The 20,156-nt window shown below is 37.0% G+C and overlaps 1 protein-coding gene across 3 annotated transcripts in view; it reads right to left on the reverse strand.

The window, feature by feature from the left end:
* The window catches only part of CFAP46 (cilia and flagella associated protein 46), a 78,741-nt gene that overhangs the window by 30,605 nt on the left and 27,980 nt on the right, over positions 1-20,156 (reverse strand). For all 3 annotated transcript variants that reach the window (XM_030486345.1, XM_030486342.1, XM_030486343.1), the window contains 16 exons: positions 19,076-19,288; positions 17,674-17,884; positions 17,172-17,321; positions 16,337-16,444; positions 15,287-15,468; positions 13,223-13,354; positions 9,690-9,855; positions 9,391-9,475; positions 9,144-9,282; positions 7,943-8,126; positions 7,337-7,496; positions 4,774-4,964; positions 2,692-2,811; positions 2,127-2,294; positions 1,583-1,731; positions 71-169 (listed from right to left, as the gene is read on the reverse strand). In XM_030486345.1, coding sequence (XP_030342205.1) covers positions 71-169; positions 1,583-1,731; positions 2,127-2,294; positions 2,692-2,811; positions 4,774-4,964; positions 7,337-7,496; positions 7,943-8,126; positions 9,144-9,282; positions 9,391-9,475; positions 9,690-9,855; positions 13,223-13,354; positions 15,287-15,468; positions 16,337-16,444; positions 17,172-17,321; positions 17,674-17,884; positions 19,076-19,288 — 2,457 coding nt within the window. The remainder of the gene's footprint in view (positions 1-70; positions 170-1,582; positions 1,732-2,126; positions 2,295-2,691; positions 2,812-4,773; positions 4,965-7,336; positions 7,497-7,942; positions 8,127-9,143; positions 9,283-9,390; positions 9,476-9,689; positions 9,856-13,222; positions 13,355-15,286; positions 15,469-16,336; positions 16,445-17,171; positions 17,322-17,673; positions 17,885-19,075; positions 19,289-20,156) is intronic.

The raw sequence follows: 20,156 nt of genomic DNA on the forward strand, positions 1-20,156 counted from the left end.
CCCAACAACACTTATCAAGTGTAGGGAAAAAATCCCAACTAAATACAGCCTCTGTAGCGAAAATACTTACATTGCTTGTTCTAATTCACTAATGTAGGTTTCTCCAGCTGCTTTCTCATGATACAAAGATGCCTGATTCAATTTCAGGTCTGAACAGATCAGGGCAATTCTGAGAATAAAAAGAAGAAACTTTTAAGAAACAATCAGAATCTTTCATACGTTGCTTCATCTAAGCACATTCTTTATAAAGAGCACACATTCCACATTTGTCAATCCTACCTTCTTATGTCTTGATTAATATTGTCAATAACAAAAATTTTGAATAAAAAAGGGGGAACTGTGGCAGCTGAAATTACACACTGACAGAGGTCATAGGATCACAGAATGGTTTGGGTTGGAAGGGACCTTAAATATCATCTTATCCACTCCCCCTGCCATGGGCAGGGGCATCTTTCATTACATCAGGTTGCTCAAAGCCCCATCCAACTGACCTGGAACACACACTTCCAGGGATGGGGCATCCACCGGTATCCCTAGCCCATTCTTCAAACGCATATCTCTCCAATTCAGTGGCAAAAGTGAGGTAGTAAAAGCACAAAAATATTTATAATATGGTCTCACTACAGCATGAAAAAAATCCCATATATGTGTTTGTGCTAACCTATTTTTCTATATTGAGTAAAGAGTAATATATTCATGTATACATATCTGATCAAATATAAAAATCAGGTCATAGATAAAAATAAAATACCATGAAACAAAAAGAAATCTTGAGGAGTCAACAAAAAAATTTGGCTGGCAAAGCTTGGCTGCAAATCCATTTCCTATTAGCAAATCGCTTTTAGTCTTGTTGGGCAGTAATTCAGTAATCGATTTGCAATTAAGATAAACACGCCGACCTTTGTATACAGGAATATTTATCTATTCCATGTGACCTGTTTCAGGCATTTTAAAAGTACATTATTTCACAAACTATTGGGAATTAAGCAAACATTATGCAATATCTTCCAAAAAAGCATGACGAAACATTTTAACTAAACCAGCAATAATTTGCCATTGCATGCATAGTAAATATTTTTGACTCAAATCCTTAAGGGCTAATCTTCCATAAAAATAATGGAATTTTGGTCACAAAGGCAAATCTCTATAAAAGAGAATGTGCTTACTAGGGATACTTCTGTGGGTTCATTAGCTAAAGGATGTATTTTTGATGCAAGATGGGAGTCTGTCTTTTGAATATTTAAAAGATAATAGTTTCATTGAAATGTTTTTGGACTTTGCTTTGTTTAGTTCCATGACAATGAGGCATTTCAAAAATTATTCACATGAAAGTGGCTTGAGTTCATAATCTTTTACACCTTTCCTCATGGAGATCATGTTTAGTAACAGATAAACTTGGTGGCTTTAATTCCACAAGCAAACCAATTCATCAAAATTCTATGAAAATAAATAAAGAAAATAAAAAACAGTAAAAATATAAAACAATAAGTCACAAAAAGCCTGGTTACTATTTAGTGAAATATTAATGGATGTTCCATTCCATTCAGTTTCTCTTTATTGAAAATAAATACAGGATACAAACCGAAGGTGATAGAGATCAGACAGACTTCGACATTCCACAACTTCATTAGCAATAATTTCAGCTAGCTGAAAGATGGGAAGAATGAAGTGGGGGCAAAATATTTTCTGTAGTTCTTTAGATAAAAGGTCCATAAAATACAAAGTGCAAGTCTGGAAAAAAAAAAATAAGAAATTGTTTAATTCAATCAGGATAAACCTTATTTTGTAGAGAATAAATTTTAAATTGATGATTTCATCTTCAGTTCCAAACTTTACTCAAAAAAAAATTTAAATAATTAAAAAAACTTTCAAGGTGAAAAAGCAGCCAGGTACACAGGAGCCAGTACAGATATTCTGTTAACATTTTATTAATGTTAATTTCAGCATGCAGAGGACAGACTAATACATTTTGATCTATTAATGAATACTACGACAAGAAAGGATTTCTGACAGCTGTCTGAACATAATCTATCACACAAACACAAAAACTAAACCACAATATAGTTCCCTGCTACTCGTTTTTTCCTAAATAATAAATACTCCAGAATTTTGAGGAGTATACTTACAGGTTTTGGGAAATTATCCCAGTTAATACCATAACTATTTGTCTTCTGTTTAAAAGTATCTCTGATTTCATTGGGACAGTCATAATGAGCCCATTCTTCTACATTTGCTGGTAAGGTATCAACTGACCCTTTCCCTTTAGGCTTCTCTTTCACAAAAGAAATTTCAATCTATAATAAAAAATAAGGAGAATTATAAGGCCAAATTATCATTCTTGTTGGTATAAAACATTCATCTAACATAAAAAAACCCCAAACCAACATATTACATAATATCCTTTAAAGTTTGAGGGAACTAGACCTCTAGATGTAAAACTGTGGTTTTTACAAAACAGTACTATTTTGACCAATGCAACAAACATAAGAAAAGCATCTGTTAATTTATGACCTCTCAAAGTCCATGCGATCAAGAGTGAAGGTACGATTTACAGACTCCAACAGAAATTCTTCTCAGGTTATGACAGCATTCACAAGAAAGAAACTGAAGTATTTGTCAAAACAAATGAGCCTAGTGAAACATCTATTAGAAAGAGATGATTGGTTTAATTCCACAGGAAAGGGTTCTTACATGTTTCTTTTTGTCCTTCTCTTTTTTAGGAGCAATTACTGACTGCACCTTCTGAGGAGCTGTAAGTGGTGAAGACTTTGATAATGCTTTTGTAATGGGTCCTGATGCTGACAATGATACCTAGATAATCAAATAATTAGTTAATTATTTTCAATTTTCAGTAATAATGTCAATTTCTAATAATAATGATTATTCACTGTAACTCATCATCTACAGCTACTAACAACTGCCACATATCATCATATATTTGCATAAGAGCTTTCTTCAGAAAACTAATACTTGAGAGACCCCTAGATGCTTGTGTTATTTGTACAAGCATTTAGAATGATCATGACAATGCAATTAAGCAGCTGAATGTCAAAAAATGACATCACTCTTGTGATAAAATACTACTGCAACTTTTTTAACCTGTATGGTTGCAAATTAAATTCATTTTTAAAAACTGCTAGTTTAGATTGCTTCATCTTCTGCAAGGCATGAATTTCGTATCAAAGTAATCTGGAAGACTGCAGACAGCCACTCTGTTCTGCTTCTGGGTTAGTCTATAATGCTACTAATGAATGTTATATTAAAAAGATTTCTAAATATTTAAGCGTATGAAAGCATCCATTGAAAATTTCTCTGCACACGAAATAGTGTGGCTTCTGATCTTACCTGAAATTTAAAAAGCACATTAATTTGAGGAGATTAATATGTTCTGCTGGAGGCATCAACAGTAAAATATAAAATATGAACAAAAAGTAATGCTGGATGCTGCACAAGTTGTGAAATTTTCAAGTTAAAGGTATTTTAAAAGTAAGAGCCAGCTAATTTGGCTCCAATTATTCAGGTTTTCAGAGAACATTTTAGTATCTTCTGAGTTATTAATGGAGTCCTAACACTAAAAGCCTGCTTCAGAAATGGACATCTCCAGTCAAGTCTGCTTTACTATTTACTCCCAAACACGGTTAAGCTGTTCTGTAGTGTTTTCATTCCTTTAATACCACATGGTTATTCTTTTTCTCATGGTATTGTTCAGCTGTATATAAGAGTTCTTAGAATTACTGTCATTGTCCTAAAACTGGCACTGACAGCTGCATTAATTCTTTTTAATAGTCTATCCAAATAGTAATACTCCTTTCAGATATTTTTTTCCTCTAGTAAGACATTCAGTCAAGTTCAGGGTATTAAAAATTATATTTATGTAAATCTGAAAATACCAACATTCAATTTTTTTAATTCCTGTCTTCCATCAAATGTTAAGAGTCTGAATTGATTTCACAATGAATACTTGATCATAATTATCACAGGAGTAACAAATTGCAGGCTTTTACACCTAGTCGGAATAAAACTATATGGATATGTCCTATTTATAGCACTAAGATTGTCTCTATAAGATTTGTGTCATTACTATTATCAAGTGTAGACTTAGTCCCTTCAAAGGGACTAAGTCTGCAAAGATTTACTCATATTTAATTTATAATTGTTTTCCTATGATTTTTACTCTGATTCTCAATAGCCTTTTAAATTAGGCATTCATATCAATAAGAAATGAAATAGATTGGTTTGACTTGAGATGCTGTAACAATGCAAAAGTGAATAGAGTATAATGATTGGTGAACACTGTCTATACTTCTCAAAACTTGAGAAATGAATTTGAATTTAACTATGTCACACAATTCCTTTCAGTCAAAATGACAGCCCCCTTGATTCAACCTAAGTGAAGGTCTGTCTGCAATCTAATTACAGATTCCTCAGAGCTCTCAGCAATGTCTTCAGCATGTGTTGTGCCACTACTAGGATTCTTTAACAAACTAAAATTATGACATTTTTGAGCCTTTTGCATGAAACATATGAACATAATGCAGAGAAACAATGGGCCACTGCTTTTATCCTTCATGTCTCTTCTCCATTTTCCTGAGAGAAGCAATTTTCTTTTTTAATCCTTAACCTGAGAAAATATACTAACTATACCATAAAGTAGGAAATTCTAAAGATGCAGTTAAAACATCACATGAATAGCTGGCACCACAATTACACAAGATAACTGGAAATATACTGGCCACATTTTAATATAATTAATATAAGGTCATACAATCTCACCTGCCAGATACGGATGATACAAGCATATGCCATCAAACAGTGCTGCTGATGAAAAGGAGAACCATGACCAGAAATTAAAGCTATTAATGTCTGTGCTCTAAACAAAGCTTCCAATTGTTTAACATTACTCAGATCTTCCAAATTAATTTGGGGCATGGTATCATTTGCTCCAATGTTTGTCTTCAAATCTTCTGTAGGAGAAAATTTTGGTATATTATTTTTTTCTGTTAAAAAATAAGTAACGTGCTCACAGTGACAGTACTTAAAAAATGTTTTCAAAAGTTAAAATTTCTGAATTTAAAATGAAAATATTTATGGAAAAGAAATTAAAAATGGAAATCCATCTACTGAAGATGTTCTTCTTATAGTGATGCAATGCTACTCGTACCATGTTTACAATGAATAACAGCTATGTATATTAAATGATGTAAGCCTGACAGAGAAACGAATTCCACTGCAAGCACACTTTAACTATATCTTCTTGAAAATAAATCTATGTGAAAGACAGTGTAAGTTATTTATTTCAGCCACTTAGGTAGTGTTGCAGTTAAGTCAAAATTGTCTTGATCTTGATGTAGTGGTTTCTACCTGACCAAAGACCAGATCCTAATTCCTGGTAGCATAGCCAGCAACAAGCGTATTTGGCCAGCATTCATTTCCAAAACAGAAAGGAGCAATAATCTGACTACAGATGGGTCAATGTCAATGAAGTCTAGAACATAGCTCAAGCTCATCCTTGTGTCTGTAACAAGATATCTTAATGGCTCTTGATGCAACAACAGAAGATACTCTGCTACTCAATACCCTCCTTTATGCTGTATAATTCTAGTTACTTTTCAGTAAACTCTGATGCTTTATAGAAATTCCAACTCTGCTTGAAATTCAGCTCAACGCAAGTAATTCAGCAGATTTTCAGCCTGAAGGGAAGCACTACAAAAACATGGTTCTCTTCTTCAGGCTGAACAGCCCCAACTTTCTCAGCCTGTCTTCATACAGAAGGTGCTTGAGCCCCTGGTCATCCTCACGGCCTCCTCTGGACTTGCTCCAACAGCTCTATGTCCTTCTTGTGCTGAGGACACCAGAACTGTACACAATACTTCAAGTGGGGTCTCAGAGAACAGAGCAGAGGGGCAAGATCGCCTCCTTTGACCTGCTGGTCACGCTCCTTTTGATGCAGCCCAGGATACGCTTGGCTTTCTGGGCTGTAAGCGCACACTGCCGGCTCATGTTAAGTTTCTCATCAACCAACACCCCCAAATCCTTCTCTGCAGGGCTGCTCTGAATCACTTCTCTGCCCAACAGTTTTCCAGTACTTAAAGGGCAGCTACAAAAAGGATAGAGGTTCAGTATTCACAAGAAGCCACACGGAGGATACAAGGGGCAATGGATACACGTTGCACCCGGAGAGGTTTTATCTTGACCTAAGATCTAAGAAAGAAATTGTTACAGTGAGAACAATCTGTCAGTGGCACAAGCTCTCCAGGGACATGGTGGAGTCCCCATCACTGGGGGTTTTCAAGACACAGGTGGACAGGGTGCTAGAGATCTCATCTAGGCTCCCTCTTCCACAAAAGGTTGGACCAGATGACCTTTTGAGGTCACTTCCAGCCTGAACTGTCCTATATCTGAATCTGATTTTTCTTATTCTGTTGTTTCAGTTTCCATTAAAAGTTTTGTAAAAAAATTCTCAAAACATAGCCGGTGTAAGAAGTCCAGCAATCATAAGCAACCACATAAAACTGGGTGGGGAGATCATTAAAGAATAAGTACAAACTTCGAATCACTGCAGGACTGTAGAAAACCCAAACAAAACCACTAAGAGGAAAGCATGAACAGAATATTGATACTGGGACTTTGATCAAATGTGTGATACTAAAGATACTGAACATTCACAGATATATTTAAGCTTCTGTTGAACAAATGACAGTGAATATCAGAAAAAATACAGCCAAGCTGTTACCATTCTTTGTGGTATCTAAGTTGTAAATTAAAAATGTCCCTTGCATTGTTCTGGTGTCCTCAACATAAAAAGGACATGGAGCTGTTGGAGCGAGTCCAGAGGAGGGCCACGAGGATGATAAGAGGGCTGGAGCACCTCCCATATGAAGACAGGCTGAGAGAGTTGGGGCTGTTCAGCCTGGAGAAGAGAAGGCTGCGTGGAGACCTCATAGCAGCCTTCCAGTATCTGAAGGGGGTCTATAAGAATGCTGGGGAGGGACTCTTCCTTAGGGACTGTAGTGGTAGGACAAGGGGTAATGGGTTCAAACTTAACCAGGGGAAGTTTAGATGAGATATAAGGAAGAAGTTCTTTACAGTGAGGGTGGTGAAGCACTGGAATGGGTTGCCCAGGGAGGTTGTGGATGTTCCATCCCTGGCGGTGTTCAAGGTCAGGTTGGACAGAGCCTTGGGCAACATGGTTTAGTGCAAGGTGTCCCTGCCCATGGCAGGGAGGTTGGAACTAGATGATCTTAAGGTCCTTTCCAACCCTAATGAGTCTATGATTCTATGATTCTATGATTTGCTGCAAAGGAATTCCTCTGAAAGATATACACTTCTTACATACCTTCTTCTTGTGAGGATTGCGTAGGAAATTTCATATGTAGCAAAAAATCTACAACCCAGTCCAGTGGTTTAATAACATCATCATGGGGAAACTGGTTATGGTACAACCATTCAGCAAACTCCATCAGATAATCAACTTTTTGCCATTCATTTTCTTGTTTCTATAAAAGTAATAAAGGAAGAGTTCATTTGTACTCGGTGATGTAAACCATCAAAATTCAATACAGTCCTAACAGAAGCAAAAAATAGTAATTTGACAGTGAGCTGTTTTATAGGCATCACAATCAGAGTTATGCTAAACAGAATGTAAGAGAAAACTCTACCAGGTAATCTTTTGTTGTATTAAAACTTCTTGCAATTGGCTACTCTTAGCCATTTTTCTTTGGCAGGACTCAACTGAACTTTTACTGGATGCCAAGACTCTACCATACACAGTTCTCCAACTGAAGAGCAATTTCAAAGTCATAAAAAGTAATGGTCAAGTATATGGCCTTCCTACGAGCTCCATTATAAACTTCACAGAATTTGCAATGCCATGAATCACTTGAGAAGCATTGTTTTATCAGCATTTGAACATATGAACAATATGAACAACAAACTGACAAACCTGTAAAACAATGACTGCATTTTGAAAACAGCTTAACTGTCCAACGGTACTTCTGGAGGCTGTTGCCAAGTGACGCCACATATGAGACAAATAATCTTCACTTTCATCTCTGAATTTCTGAATATCCATCATAAAATTGCAGCCCAATCCTGCCTTCACTGTAACCATATGTTTAAAAAGCAGGCTAGAAAAAGACAAAACAAATCGCATATTACTTGTATCTGTACGTGTAAAGTAACTTCACGTGTAGGATAAATATACTAGTTCGTATGTTCTGGGTTCAGCTGTAACAGTTATTTTTCTCCTTCTTAGTAGCTGGTGCAATCCTGTGTTTCTCCCTTAGTCTGAGGACAATGCTGATAACACACCAATGTTTTAGTTATTGCTAAGTAGTGCTTACTCTGATCAAGAACTTCTCAGTGTCTCATGCTCTGCCAGTGAGGAGGGGCACAAGAAGCCAGGAGGAAGCAGAGACACGACACCTGACCCAAACTAGCCAAAGGGGTATTCCATACCACAGCACGTCATGTCCAGTACAGAAACTGGAGGGAGTCACCCAGGAGGCCCAGATCGCTGCTCGAGTCAGGCTGGGTATTGGGCGGTGGGTGGTGAGCAACTGTATTGGGCATCACCTGTGTTTATTGTTGGGGGTTTTTTCCCTTCCCTTTTTAGTTTTATATCCTCTCCCCTTGTTACTTCCCTTATCATTATTATTACTGGTGGTGGTAGTAGTAGTAGCTTTGTATTGTACTTTAGTTACCAGTCTGTTCTCATCTCAACCTGTGGGATTTACATTCTTCCAATTCTGCTCCCCATGGCTCCAGGAGCGTGGAGAGGAAGAAGGGAGGGAGGGAGTGAGTGGCTGTGTGGTTAAGAGTTACCGGCTGGGCTTAAACCACGACAGTCCTTTTTGGCACCCAACATGGAGCACGAACCCATGACCCTGAGATTATGCTCTACTGACTGAGCATAGTGAGTTTATAAACTGACATAAAAGGCCATAATTCTTTGAATTCAGATAAGACTGTGTAAAAAGCACTCTAGATAATTTAGTTTCCATTTAACATAAATGGGTTTACAGCTAGGAAAGAGTAAACATAATATTTTCCCAATGCAAAATCATAGAAAAAAAATACTCGGAGTTTTATACTTCTCAGTAATCAGGATGCTTATTTTAATAAAAATGAGTCAATCAACTTACAGCCTGTGTCTTGTCTGAGGCAAAACTTGAATAGCTTCACCCAGGACTTTTAGTGCTGTCTCCCAATCAGCTTTATCAGCATATATGTGGAATAATAACCCATATAGGGAGGTTCTTAATGTCAAGTCTTCCTCAGCACCTTTGAAGTATATTCAAATGCTATATTAATATACTGCACAATTACAATAAAGAAAGTACAAAATAGTGGGGGGTTTTAATCACCAGATCAAAAGAGGGAAGAACATGCCTGGGAGAAAGTATCCAGCTGATAACCCAATATTTTGAAAATCCTTTGTATTCCACTGGTGCAATGGCAACATTTCCTTCTTCTCCTACAGAGGCAAAAAAAAAAAAAAGTATGAGATTGCCTGCATGTGTGAATGTGTGCTGTGTGAGCGCAGGTAAGAAAACATCGATGTGTTCCCCTCTTAGGAAAGGCCTCTAAGCATGCCCCCAGAGCTTCAATGCAAACCAAATTGTTTCTCTATCATCAGTACCAATCACTAATCACAAGCACAAGTAACAATACCTGATAGATATTCTTACCTGTTTACTTTCAGATTCTGCTTGAATTATACTCTTCAGAACTATTTCAGTAAGTTGTTTAAGCTGCTTTCTGTAATGTGGAGAACCTAGCAAAGGTAAACATGCATTCCAGAAGTGTCTAGCTGCAAACATTACAAGGGAATAATTTCCGGCTTCACCTGCGTACCTGCAGAAAGCGGACTACGGCTTAATGAAGGAAAGCAATCACGCCCTAGCCAAAATAACGGATTTTACTTCTGCAAACATTGGGGTTTACCTGATATAGGCATCACCATATATACTCTCAGAATATGAGCTTCATACAAAAGATATTTCCATTTTTGTATACAAACCACCTTCACACATTCAGCAGAAGTAGCAATAAACAAGTACTATATTGATGGATTTACTGTATTTCTGTGTAATCTTAGCTCAAGACCCTTCATTTTAAAGGTAGTTGAAATCTAGTCAAGATGTTCTTATGGGAATAATCTACTCTTTTTGGCTTTCTATTATGTTAATTTCTCATTCCAAAACCTTCAAAAATAGTACAGAACAATTACTAAAATGCTATGTATTTTACATAGTATAGTACCACTGTAACACAAGAATATACCCCAAATGCCTCTAACTGCATTTAAATTGTTTCAAGCATATTCCATGCAAATGTTACTTTGAATTAATAAAATTTAGTAACTCTCCAGATTGTGATACAACACAGTACTCATATGAGTGAGCAAAAACTTTAGAATTTAGCTAAAAATTATGGATTGGTATAAAACAATCACCCATCAAAGAGTTTTACTATAAAAAAAAAACCAAACATCAGGTTTTGAATCTGGAACCTTTGCCATTTCCTCCCACAGTTTCATGATTTTTCGAGTCCATATGCTCACATACCTTGGGTCATAACACTAGACTTACTAAGGCTTAAGTTTTGCTCACCGCTTTTTGTCTCTGTTTTGAAATGTGTTGAGCTATATACTTATATATAAGTACATTCAGTCCTTCCTGAAAAAGTGCTTGTCATAACATGCAAATTTAAAAAAAAAATACAGATTCATCCACAACATGACGTGACCTTAGAGTTCTGTCACACTGGCTACTCTAATTTCATTCATCACTCTCTTTTTAACGATTATCATGGTTTAGACCCAACCAGCAACTCAGCACCATGCAGCCAGCCACTTGCTCACATCCCCCTTTCTCCCTCCCCAGGTGGGATGGGGAGGAGAATCAAAGGAATGTAAAACTTGCAGGTTGAGATAAGAATAGCTTAATAACTAAAGTACAATATACTACTAATACTATGACTACTACTGATAATGATAAGGGAAATAACAAGGGGAGAGAATATAAAACTAAAAGGGGAAAGGATAAAAACACTAACCAGCAGTGATGCACAATACAATTGCTCAGCTCCCACTGGCTGATACTCAGCCTGACCAGAGCAGAAATCACTGCAGTGCATGAGAGACTGAAAAGGCTTTGATCAGGGCAAGCACTACCGGGGAATGGCTAAACCATCAGTGTGTTACCAGCGTTATTCCCAAAATAAAACAAAAACACAGCACTGCACCAGCTACTAGGGAGAGAATTAACTCAATCCTAGCTGAAGCCAGGACAAGAATCAATGGAAGGAAGAAAGTACTACAATGTTAACAGCCTCGCATCGGCTATCGCATGTTCATCTTAGAATCATAGAATCATAGAATCATAGAATAGTAAGGGTTGGAAAGGACCTTAAGATCATCTAGTTCCAACCCCCCTGCCATGGGCAGGGACACCTTGCCCTAAACCACGTGGTCCAAGGCTCTGTCCAACCTGGCCTTAAACACTGCCAGGGATGGAACACCCACAACCTCCCTGGGCAACCCATTCCAGTGCTTCACCACCCTCACTGTAAAGAACTTCTTCCTTATATCTCATCTAAACTTCCCCTGGTTAAGTTTGAACCCATTACCCCTTGTCCTACCATTACAGTCCCTAAGGAAGAGTCCTTCCCCAGCATCCTTATAGACCCCCTTCAGATACTGGAAGGCTGCTATGAGGTCCATGCAGCCTTCTCTTTTCCAGGCTGAACAGCCCCAACTCTCTCAGCCTGTCTTCATATGGGAGGTGCTCCAGCCCTCTTATCATCCTCGTGGCTCTCCTCTGGACTCGCTCCAACAGCTCCATTTCCTTCTTATGTTGAGGACACCAGAACTGTACGCAGTACTCCAAGTGGGGTCTCACAAGAGCAGAGTAGAGGGGCAGGATCACCTCCTTCGACCTGCTGGTCACGCTTCTTTTGATGCAGCCCAGGATACGCTTGGCTTTCTGGGCTCAAGCGCATACTTCCGGCTCATGTTAGCTTCTCGTCAACCAACACCCCCAAGTCCTTCTCTGCAGGGCTGCTCTGAATCTCTTCTCCGCCCAACCTGTAGCGGTGCCTGGGATTGCCCTGACCCAGGTGTAGGACCTTACACTTGGCTTGGTTAAACTTCATAAGGTTGGCATCGGCCCACCTCACAAGCATGTCAAGGTCCCTCTGGATCTTCTAAGAGTTCTAATTGCCTGCTTTTGCTCATTAATTTAATTTTTACAAATAGCAAAAGTTCATACTGAACTCATGCGTCATCCACATATCACCTCCCGCACATTCATGATTCAAAGCAAACTTTCCACTTTGGTTTCACAACATACAATGCACAATATTAATATGATGCTCTGCAACAGTGGAAACTGAAGACTGACTGGTTGAAGAGTAGCTTTGCTGAAAAGGATGTGAGGTCTAGGTGGACAGCAAACTGAAAACCAGCCAGCAGTGTGCTCTGGCAACAACAGCCAAGAGCATCCTGGGTTATATTAACAGGAACATAAAATAGATTGGGAAAAATACCACCCTCTAAGTCAGCACTCTTTAGACCACATCTAGACTACTGCGTCTAGTTCTAGGCCCCCCAACAAATGCCAGACATGGACAAACTGCAACGAGCTCAGTGGAGGGCCATCAAGATCATTCAGGAGCTGTAGCACTTGCCTTGAGAAGAGAGGTTGAGAGTTCAGGGATAGTTCAGCATGGAGAAGAGCTGGCTTTGGAGGACCTAACGAGAAGTTTCTTAATAACCTAACAAAGTTCTTGAGAAGCAGCAGCCAAGTTCCTCATAGTGGATGGCAGGACAAGCAAGATTGGGCTTAAGTTGAAATAAGAAAGGTTCAGAGCGTTTATGAGCAGAAACTTTTCCTCCATAAGCACAGTTAAGCAGTGGAACAGGTTACTCCCAGAGGCTGTTCTGTCACTATTCCTGGAGGTTTTCGAACCAGATAAAGCCCTGGGCTGGTCCTGCTTTGAGCAGGAGTTTGGACTAGACCCCTTCTGAGATCCCTTCTGACCAGATTTTCTAATGATCCTGTGACATTACAAGATCAGGTATGTGGAAGTACTCGATAAATTTACTAAACTGTAAACATCTGTCAAATCCTTTGTTAAGCATTTCAACTGTTGATTCCCAAATCTGTAAAACAAATTTTAGGTCTGTTTTGTATTAGTCTTCTCTCAAAATAAAACATACCTGGCACTCTGAACAAAGGCTTTTGATGCTGCTACACGCAAATGTTTTCTTCCAGACAGATTTTCCATTATACTCTTTCCTTGTATACAGGCAGTAGTGCTCAACATCTCTTGTCTCACCCTGTTACCAGGCCTGAATAAAAGCAAATATTCAAGAAGTGTTAGTCTTACAGCCTAAGAACACACCAGTTCCTATTAATGATGCTTTCAAGTTGTTACTAAATAGATGTCCCTAGCTTTGGAAGTTACAAATGCTTCTACTGACTTTTCTTCTAAAATCAGAAGATATTTGAAAAACTGAGCATTTTGTGAAAAGATATCAGAAATAAAATGTGTTTTTCATCGCTTTAATGATGATAATTGTGAAATAAGATTTAAAAAAATATCATCTATATTTAGAAAGAGGAGAAAATACAGTTGGAGTTTTCTCCCCATTATTGACTATTGTACATCAAAGAAAATATTAATCCAAAATCAAACTTACTTGGCAAGCAATTAGAAACATAAATAGGAAAAACGAGACAATTTTTGATACTTTCTTTTGCAATTGGTCTCCCTTATGTCTGGTAAAGTATGCACAAGGGTCTGGAGAAATTGATTTGGAGCATATTCTACAACATCTAAAAGAATGTAGATTTCGGCCCCAGAGTAAATTTTAAAATGACTAACCAAATAAATTTTATAACTTTGGTTAATAGTGATTTTATACAAAATGAAGTAATACGATTTGCAAGACTTTTTTTTAATGCCTTGCTTACAGTGTGCAATCATATACAGAAATACATGGTACCTCTACCCTGTGGTGAGAACCATCATGTAGTTATGACTTTTGTCCACAAGAGGACACGAGTGTTCTACAGTACAAGTTAACAGCAACAAAAAAAGTCAAAAATAAATATTTAACTCCTTTGTCCTGAAGTTGTGCTTTACCATGGGAAGACTAAGTTTATCTTCCATTTCTCTGGAAACAGCCTTGACAATCCACGACTACATTTATTTGTCAAAGAACCATCTTATTATTCACTAGTTTACAGATTGCTAGATACTCAGCAAGTATTTTCTCAATTTCTGCAATGTTCTGAAACTATATATTTCCTATTAAGATATCTTATTTGGTTTTACATCATTTTCCCTATGTAGCAAACATGTTTCTGAGAACTATTTTTCAGAGAGAAAAACGAGCAATAAATTATATTCAGTGTTTCACATGTTTATTTCAAACTTCCTACATTCCAACAAATTGTTACTAAGTGGGGTTGTTTCCTTCCTCTTTTGATAAAATTACATTCTGTTTTTCCAGGAAATTGTATTAAAAAACCCAGAAGGATTAAAGGATATCATCTCCACCAACAAATTCTTTTATATACAGACCTTTTTTTTCTTTTTCTTTTTTTTTTTTCTTTGAGATCAAAATGGAAATGATTAGTTAAGACACTGGACTTTTGAACAAATGCATTACATTCCTATTCCACCCATATGCATAGGTGGTAATAAAGACCATAAAGGCTCCCTGACACCAGAGCTTGGAATATGGTAGCTGCTCTCACTATCATCCAGAGCTCCATCTTGTTCCACGATCTGTGTAGACCTTTTGTGTATTAAAGCCAGTTCAGCACTGCAGCAATCTGCATCAGCAGAAGCACTAGAATCAGCTACTTTCTGCTTGGAAATTATAAAAGCGTGAAAAGACCATGATGGCCAGAGACAGTTTCAGAAAAGCAATGCTCCCTTGGAAGACACTCAAATGCACGTGTATATGACCTGTTGACTCACTTGGATAACAAAATTCACATATCTTTGTGAACTGGGTCTGGGGCCACAATCTGGATCACACACTGCCTTTTACTCAGGCTACGTTGCAGAGCTAAAACATCACCTGCGGTGCTTAAGTAACTGATAATGACAGAGGCAGCAGAAGTAGGAAAATTTTGCTTTCACCTCTAACTGTATGTTTCTTCATAAAAAAGATTCTTTCGCTTTTAATTATGTGATCAGGTACATTTACCCTTTCTTCAAAACTTAGTTCAAGTATACCGCAGTATCACGCAAAATTCCATCTACTTACATTTCATATTTCTTAGCATCTCTATCATGGAAAAAATTCTCATCTGATTGCAAGATCCTTTTGGAACAAGTCATCACTGTTTCATAGTCATGTGATACATATGCAAAATAAGTAAGTCGTGCCAGTGTCTGCAGTTCCACCAAAGAATCTGACCAACTGCATTCCAAAGCCAATTTCACCAACTGGGGGGGAAAAAAACCCAAACAACAAACAAAGAGAAAAGATAAAAGTGCTCTTTTCTATAGCACTTACATGCTTACAGCTGTACCTTCCACACAACCCACTTGCACAGGGAACAAGTACAGGAGTAAACAATCTAGAAAACCAAATTGCTACAAAAACATTCAAAATATACAGCAGAGAAGCATTGTTCACCTTGTAGTAAGTATTATACTAGTGTATGTACATCCAGCTGTAAGTGTGCATGCCTTTTGACCAGCAGTATCTGCCAGGACTTACCATATGTCTTCAGTCTTCTTCTGAAAATCAGTAGAAAAAGACTTCCAAAATTCAGAGCCCCTTTTAGTTAACCCAAAGATAAGAACAAGAGAGACCACTGTTTTTACATCTAGTGTTTCATGCATAGTTTCATTATAAGATCCTCCTGGCTTTTGCATGCATCAGTCAGGACGTCCATCTTCCTGACTGATGCAATAATAATAATGCAAAAATAAAATACCGATAATAGGTATTGTTAATATATTGGTAAAAACGAGGTTACTACAATACTGCTCTCCAAAACTAAGCCAGTGAAGCTAAAGTTAACTCATAATACTTGGCATAAATCTGTAGACCAACTACAATTAGGTACCAACATATTTATATATATTTATTTATAAGGACCCAGCTCCTAGCCTTGAGAAAGAAGGACTTCTACAAAGTGTTAGACAATGTCACCAGATTCCTAGCTAAATGGGAAATACATCTTAGTCTTTTAAGAAAGGTCTCTACAGAAGGTAGAAATTAATTTTGCCTGGGTCCAAAACTGAAACTGAAATAACATTTATACTATGCAATTTCTTAAAACTCAAGAGCTAATAAAATAAATACCTGAGGTAAGCTAGGAACAGCGAAATCCATGAGACCCAAGCCATTACATGAATACATTTCTAGACCAACAAGAATTCTTGTCATAGGATTTTGTGCTTCATCATTATTCTATGCAGAAATAAAAAGTAATACATTAACAGGTTTTGTTTTGTTTTCAAGTAAACACTGTTAAGGAAGTTAATTAAGATGAGAAGGTAATAATAAGTATGTTTGGAATCCTCAGTTTGCAAAAAGCAAGACTTCCGCTCTTCATCGTGTCCTTAAATGGGGGATTTTGTGTATTTATTTATTTTTTTAATTAATATTGTGAACTCTGAATTACTACAGTTTTAACATTAGAAAAAGATAGCAGCAACACCATGCAGGTAAATTCATGTACCACTGAGGGATTATGGTTTTATAGTATAATAAAAGAAAAAGATAGGAATAAAATATTGCTTTCGAATTTACTAGGTCCGTATTCTAGATATAGACCATATTAAATGTTGATATAAAATATAGATTATTTTTCTCATTTTCCATGTAGCCATTTTATTATGTTAAATATATGAATTCAAACCCAACTTTGTTATACAGTCATCATATAACAAACGTTACCATAATTATTCTTGGCAGATAAAAACAGAAGGTAGAATTAAGAAATATAGACTCACTGCTATGCCAAATGTGAAGAATTTGCTGTATTCCATAAAGATTTATGGGAACTACAGCCAAAATTTATTTTCACGTTGTATTCAAATATATAGAAGATACACATTGATAATATAATTCATTATTAAATTAATTTTTTCAAAGAAAAGTTTCAACATTATGCAGGACTCCAGAGTGATAGTACCTCCTCCTCTGTCCCAAATTTACGTCCGATCTGCTGCTGATTTAACTGTTTGGCTTTCACCCACGTAGCAATGATCTGTTGTTGTGCAGCAATAGGTACCGTTTCATTAGCTATGATTCCAGTTACCGCATTTAGGGCAAATTCACAAATCTGAACACCAAGAATTAAAAAAAGAGACTGAAACACAGGATAAATGTGGAAGGCCTTTTGTATGGAACATGCCGTCCATTAGTTGTTTTAAAATTATGGCACATGCATCTCTAAGCCTAACAACATGCCTAACAACATCTCTACAAAGCCAAACCATATAAGAAATAGAACTTCCAGTCCTCAGCTCCAATTGGTAAGGAACTTCAGTGTGCATTTGGGGAGGACCTGTAGTAGCAGGAACTATAAAAGATGGTAGCTTATTTTTTGCAAAAAATTTCTACCATTTAATTTATATGAATTGTAACATATGACAGCACACCAAGGATGACTACAAAAAATGAGGGCTTTGTACCTCTAAGGCAGCTTTGATATCAGGAAGTCCACTGGGATCTACTAAAGAAGACTGGATAACATTTGCTTTTTCATGTTTCTTTACTGAAGCTCTTCTGCTTTTGTCCATTGCATCTTTTTTCATTGTCTCAGCAAGTTTTGGATTTGGAATCCAACAAAGAATTAAGCCCCGAGCCAAAGCATTACATAACATCAATAAAATCACAGCACTTCTGTAGAAGAAAACAAAAATCAGAAGTGCATAATGCATCAGATCAAAATAAGAAGAAGTAATAAAGTTTATTACTTTCAAGCAATAAACATTACTTGAAAGTCTAGATTTTTTTTAAGAAAGCAAAGTTATGGATGTTACAAAAAATTTTCCCATTGTAAAAGCAGTTAAAATGGCTAAAGGTACAAAATCTCACACCAACTTTCATAGTTTACATCATATTTTTTCAGCTCTTTCTATCATTTCTATTTCCTCGCAGAAAAAAAAAAAATCATATTTATGTCAAACACATTTAAAAATAGAATTTTTGTTAGTGGCTTGCTACGCATGAGAATAACAACTACTTCCTAAAAAAATCACCTCAGCCAAAGGCCTCACATAATCCCATTTCTTTATTACACTGTGTTGTCCTCCAATCAACTGCTGTAACTGCTGTGCGAGAATAACTTTTTTTTTTTGAGAAAACACAAACTGAATTATGACTAAGAGATTCCTGCTGATACATCCTAATATAAATCTCAGCATTAATAAGCAGGTACTACCAGTCTTAACCTCTGCATAAAATGCACTTTATGTTTTGTTCTCCAATACTGTTAATAAAGCCTTCTTTGCTGCTGGCCCTGACAGTCTGCCCAGTGTCAAGGTTGCTGTCAAAAATGAGCTAAGATTTCCAGCATTTCATTCACAGTAAGACTTTAACTTGAGCATCTCCTCTGTCAGCCATTCTCCTATTGCATTTACTGCAGAACAGGATTTCTCTAAATCACAGTGGAATCTAAGTTCCCATTTTTATGGTCTATTAATGTGCACATTTACACCCCTCCTTTTCCCCCCTCCTTTTCACCTTGTTCTGATTAGACATATTTACAATAATATAGAGTAAGGAACTATATTTACAATGTAATTCAACTTCAGAGCACATGATAGCACGCAAACACATTTTGAGCTGTCCTGCAAACTCACAGGCTAAACAAACTTTCCTGATTCTTTCTGACTAGCTCAACAAAATGCTATTTTACATGCACATATTGCTATTCCGCAGTGAAGAGAAATTAATATTGCTTAGTATAAAGTTGAACGAAAGACAGCATAAGTGTCTTTCACAGCACAAAGTGATTTACAGTGTTTGTAAAAATATTTTTTCTGTTTTAGAAAAAAAAGAGCATGTTCATAACCAAACATCTAAATTTACCCATTGTGCCCAACAGTCTTGATGGCTCCAAGAAGAGTCTGCAGGTACTCAATAATTTCCCTCTGTCTTCCTGAAGAGATAAGATGTCTATTGTAGTTTAAGATATACACCACAGCATTGTGAACAATCCAAGCTTCATTCAGTTCTTCTCCTATTTCGGCTGCACGTTGGAAGTTTTCCATAGCATACTGAGATAAGCAGTCTACCCATAAACTATAAAGTTAGTATAAAGAAGCTGTTATTCCAAAACTTCAACTCTAAGAACTACATTATAAGGTTAAATATGCAGTAGTACATCTTAATCAACAACAATAACAAAAATATAAATACTTTTCAGCTGAAGTTATTAAGTCTTTCTCCATTAAATTATATTTTACTCGGATGAGATGACGACTCAGGAAAGGAATTCATCATAATCAACATAAATTGAATAGTCTCTGACACTCAAATGCTATCAGCTTAAAAGGAAGTGGCTATAGTTTCTGCTTTATCCACACAGGTTTTTTAAAATGCATGTGTGAATCCATGTATAAGTGCTAGAAATCATTAAATACCCATGTCAGGGCTCAATTTGAACACAGACACAAGTAAGGCATTCCACTCAAGAGTTAGGGTGTCTTTTTCATTTAGTAACTGCATGTGTTCTTGCACTCAAAGGTATCTCCAGATGTTCTGAAATGCTAAATTAATTTTTAATAGAATAATATATTTTTCATAGTCTGTGCAATAACTTTCTTTCCAATATTTTTTTTTTAATTATTATTAAGATGTACAATTACTTATAGAATCATAGAATAGTTAGGGTTGGAAAGCACCTTAAGATCATCTAATTCCAACCCCCCTGCCAAGGGCAGGGACACCTTGCACTAAATCATGTTGCCCAAGGCTCTGTCCAACCTGGCTTTGAAAGTCCTGAATGGAGAGACTCTGGACCTGAGAAAGGATGACACTGATTAGCAAGACATGTTGTGCTGGGTGGTTTGGTCTCCACATGCACTGCTAACACTAGGTGTGACCAGTCTGCCTGAGCCCAGAAGTTTATCCTATGTGTGTGCTATGGCTGCTTGAGAGCAGTTTAGCA

Source organism: Strigops habroptila, chromosome 5 (assembly GCF_004027225.2).
Source record: "Strigops habroptila isolate Jane chromosome 5, bStrHab1.2.pri, whole genome shotgun sequence".
Lineage (NCBI taxonomy): Eukaryota > Metazoa > Chordata > Aves > Psittaciformes > Psittacidae > Strigops > Strigops habroptila.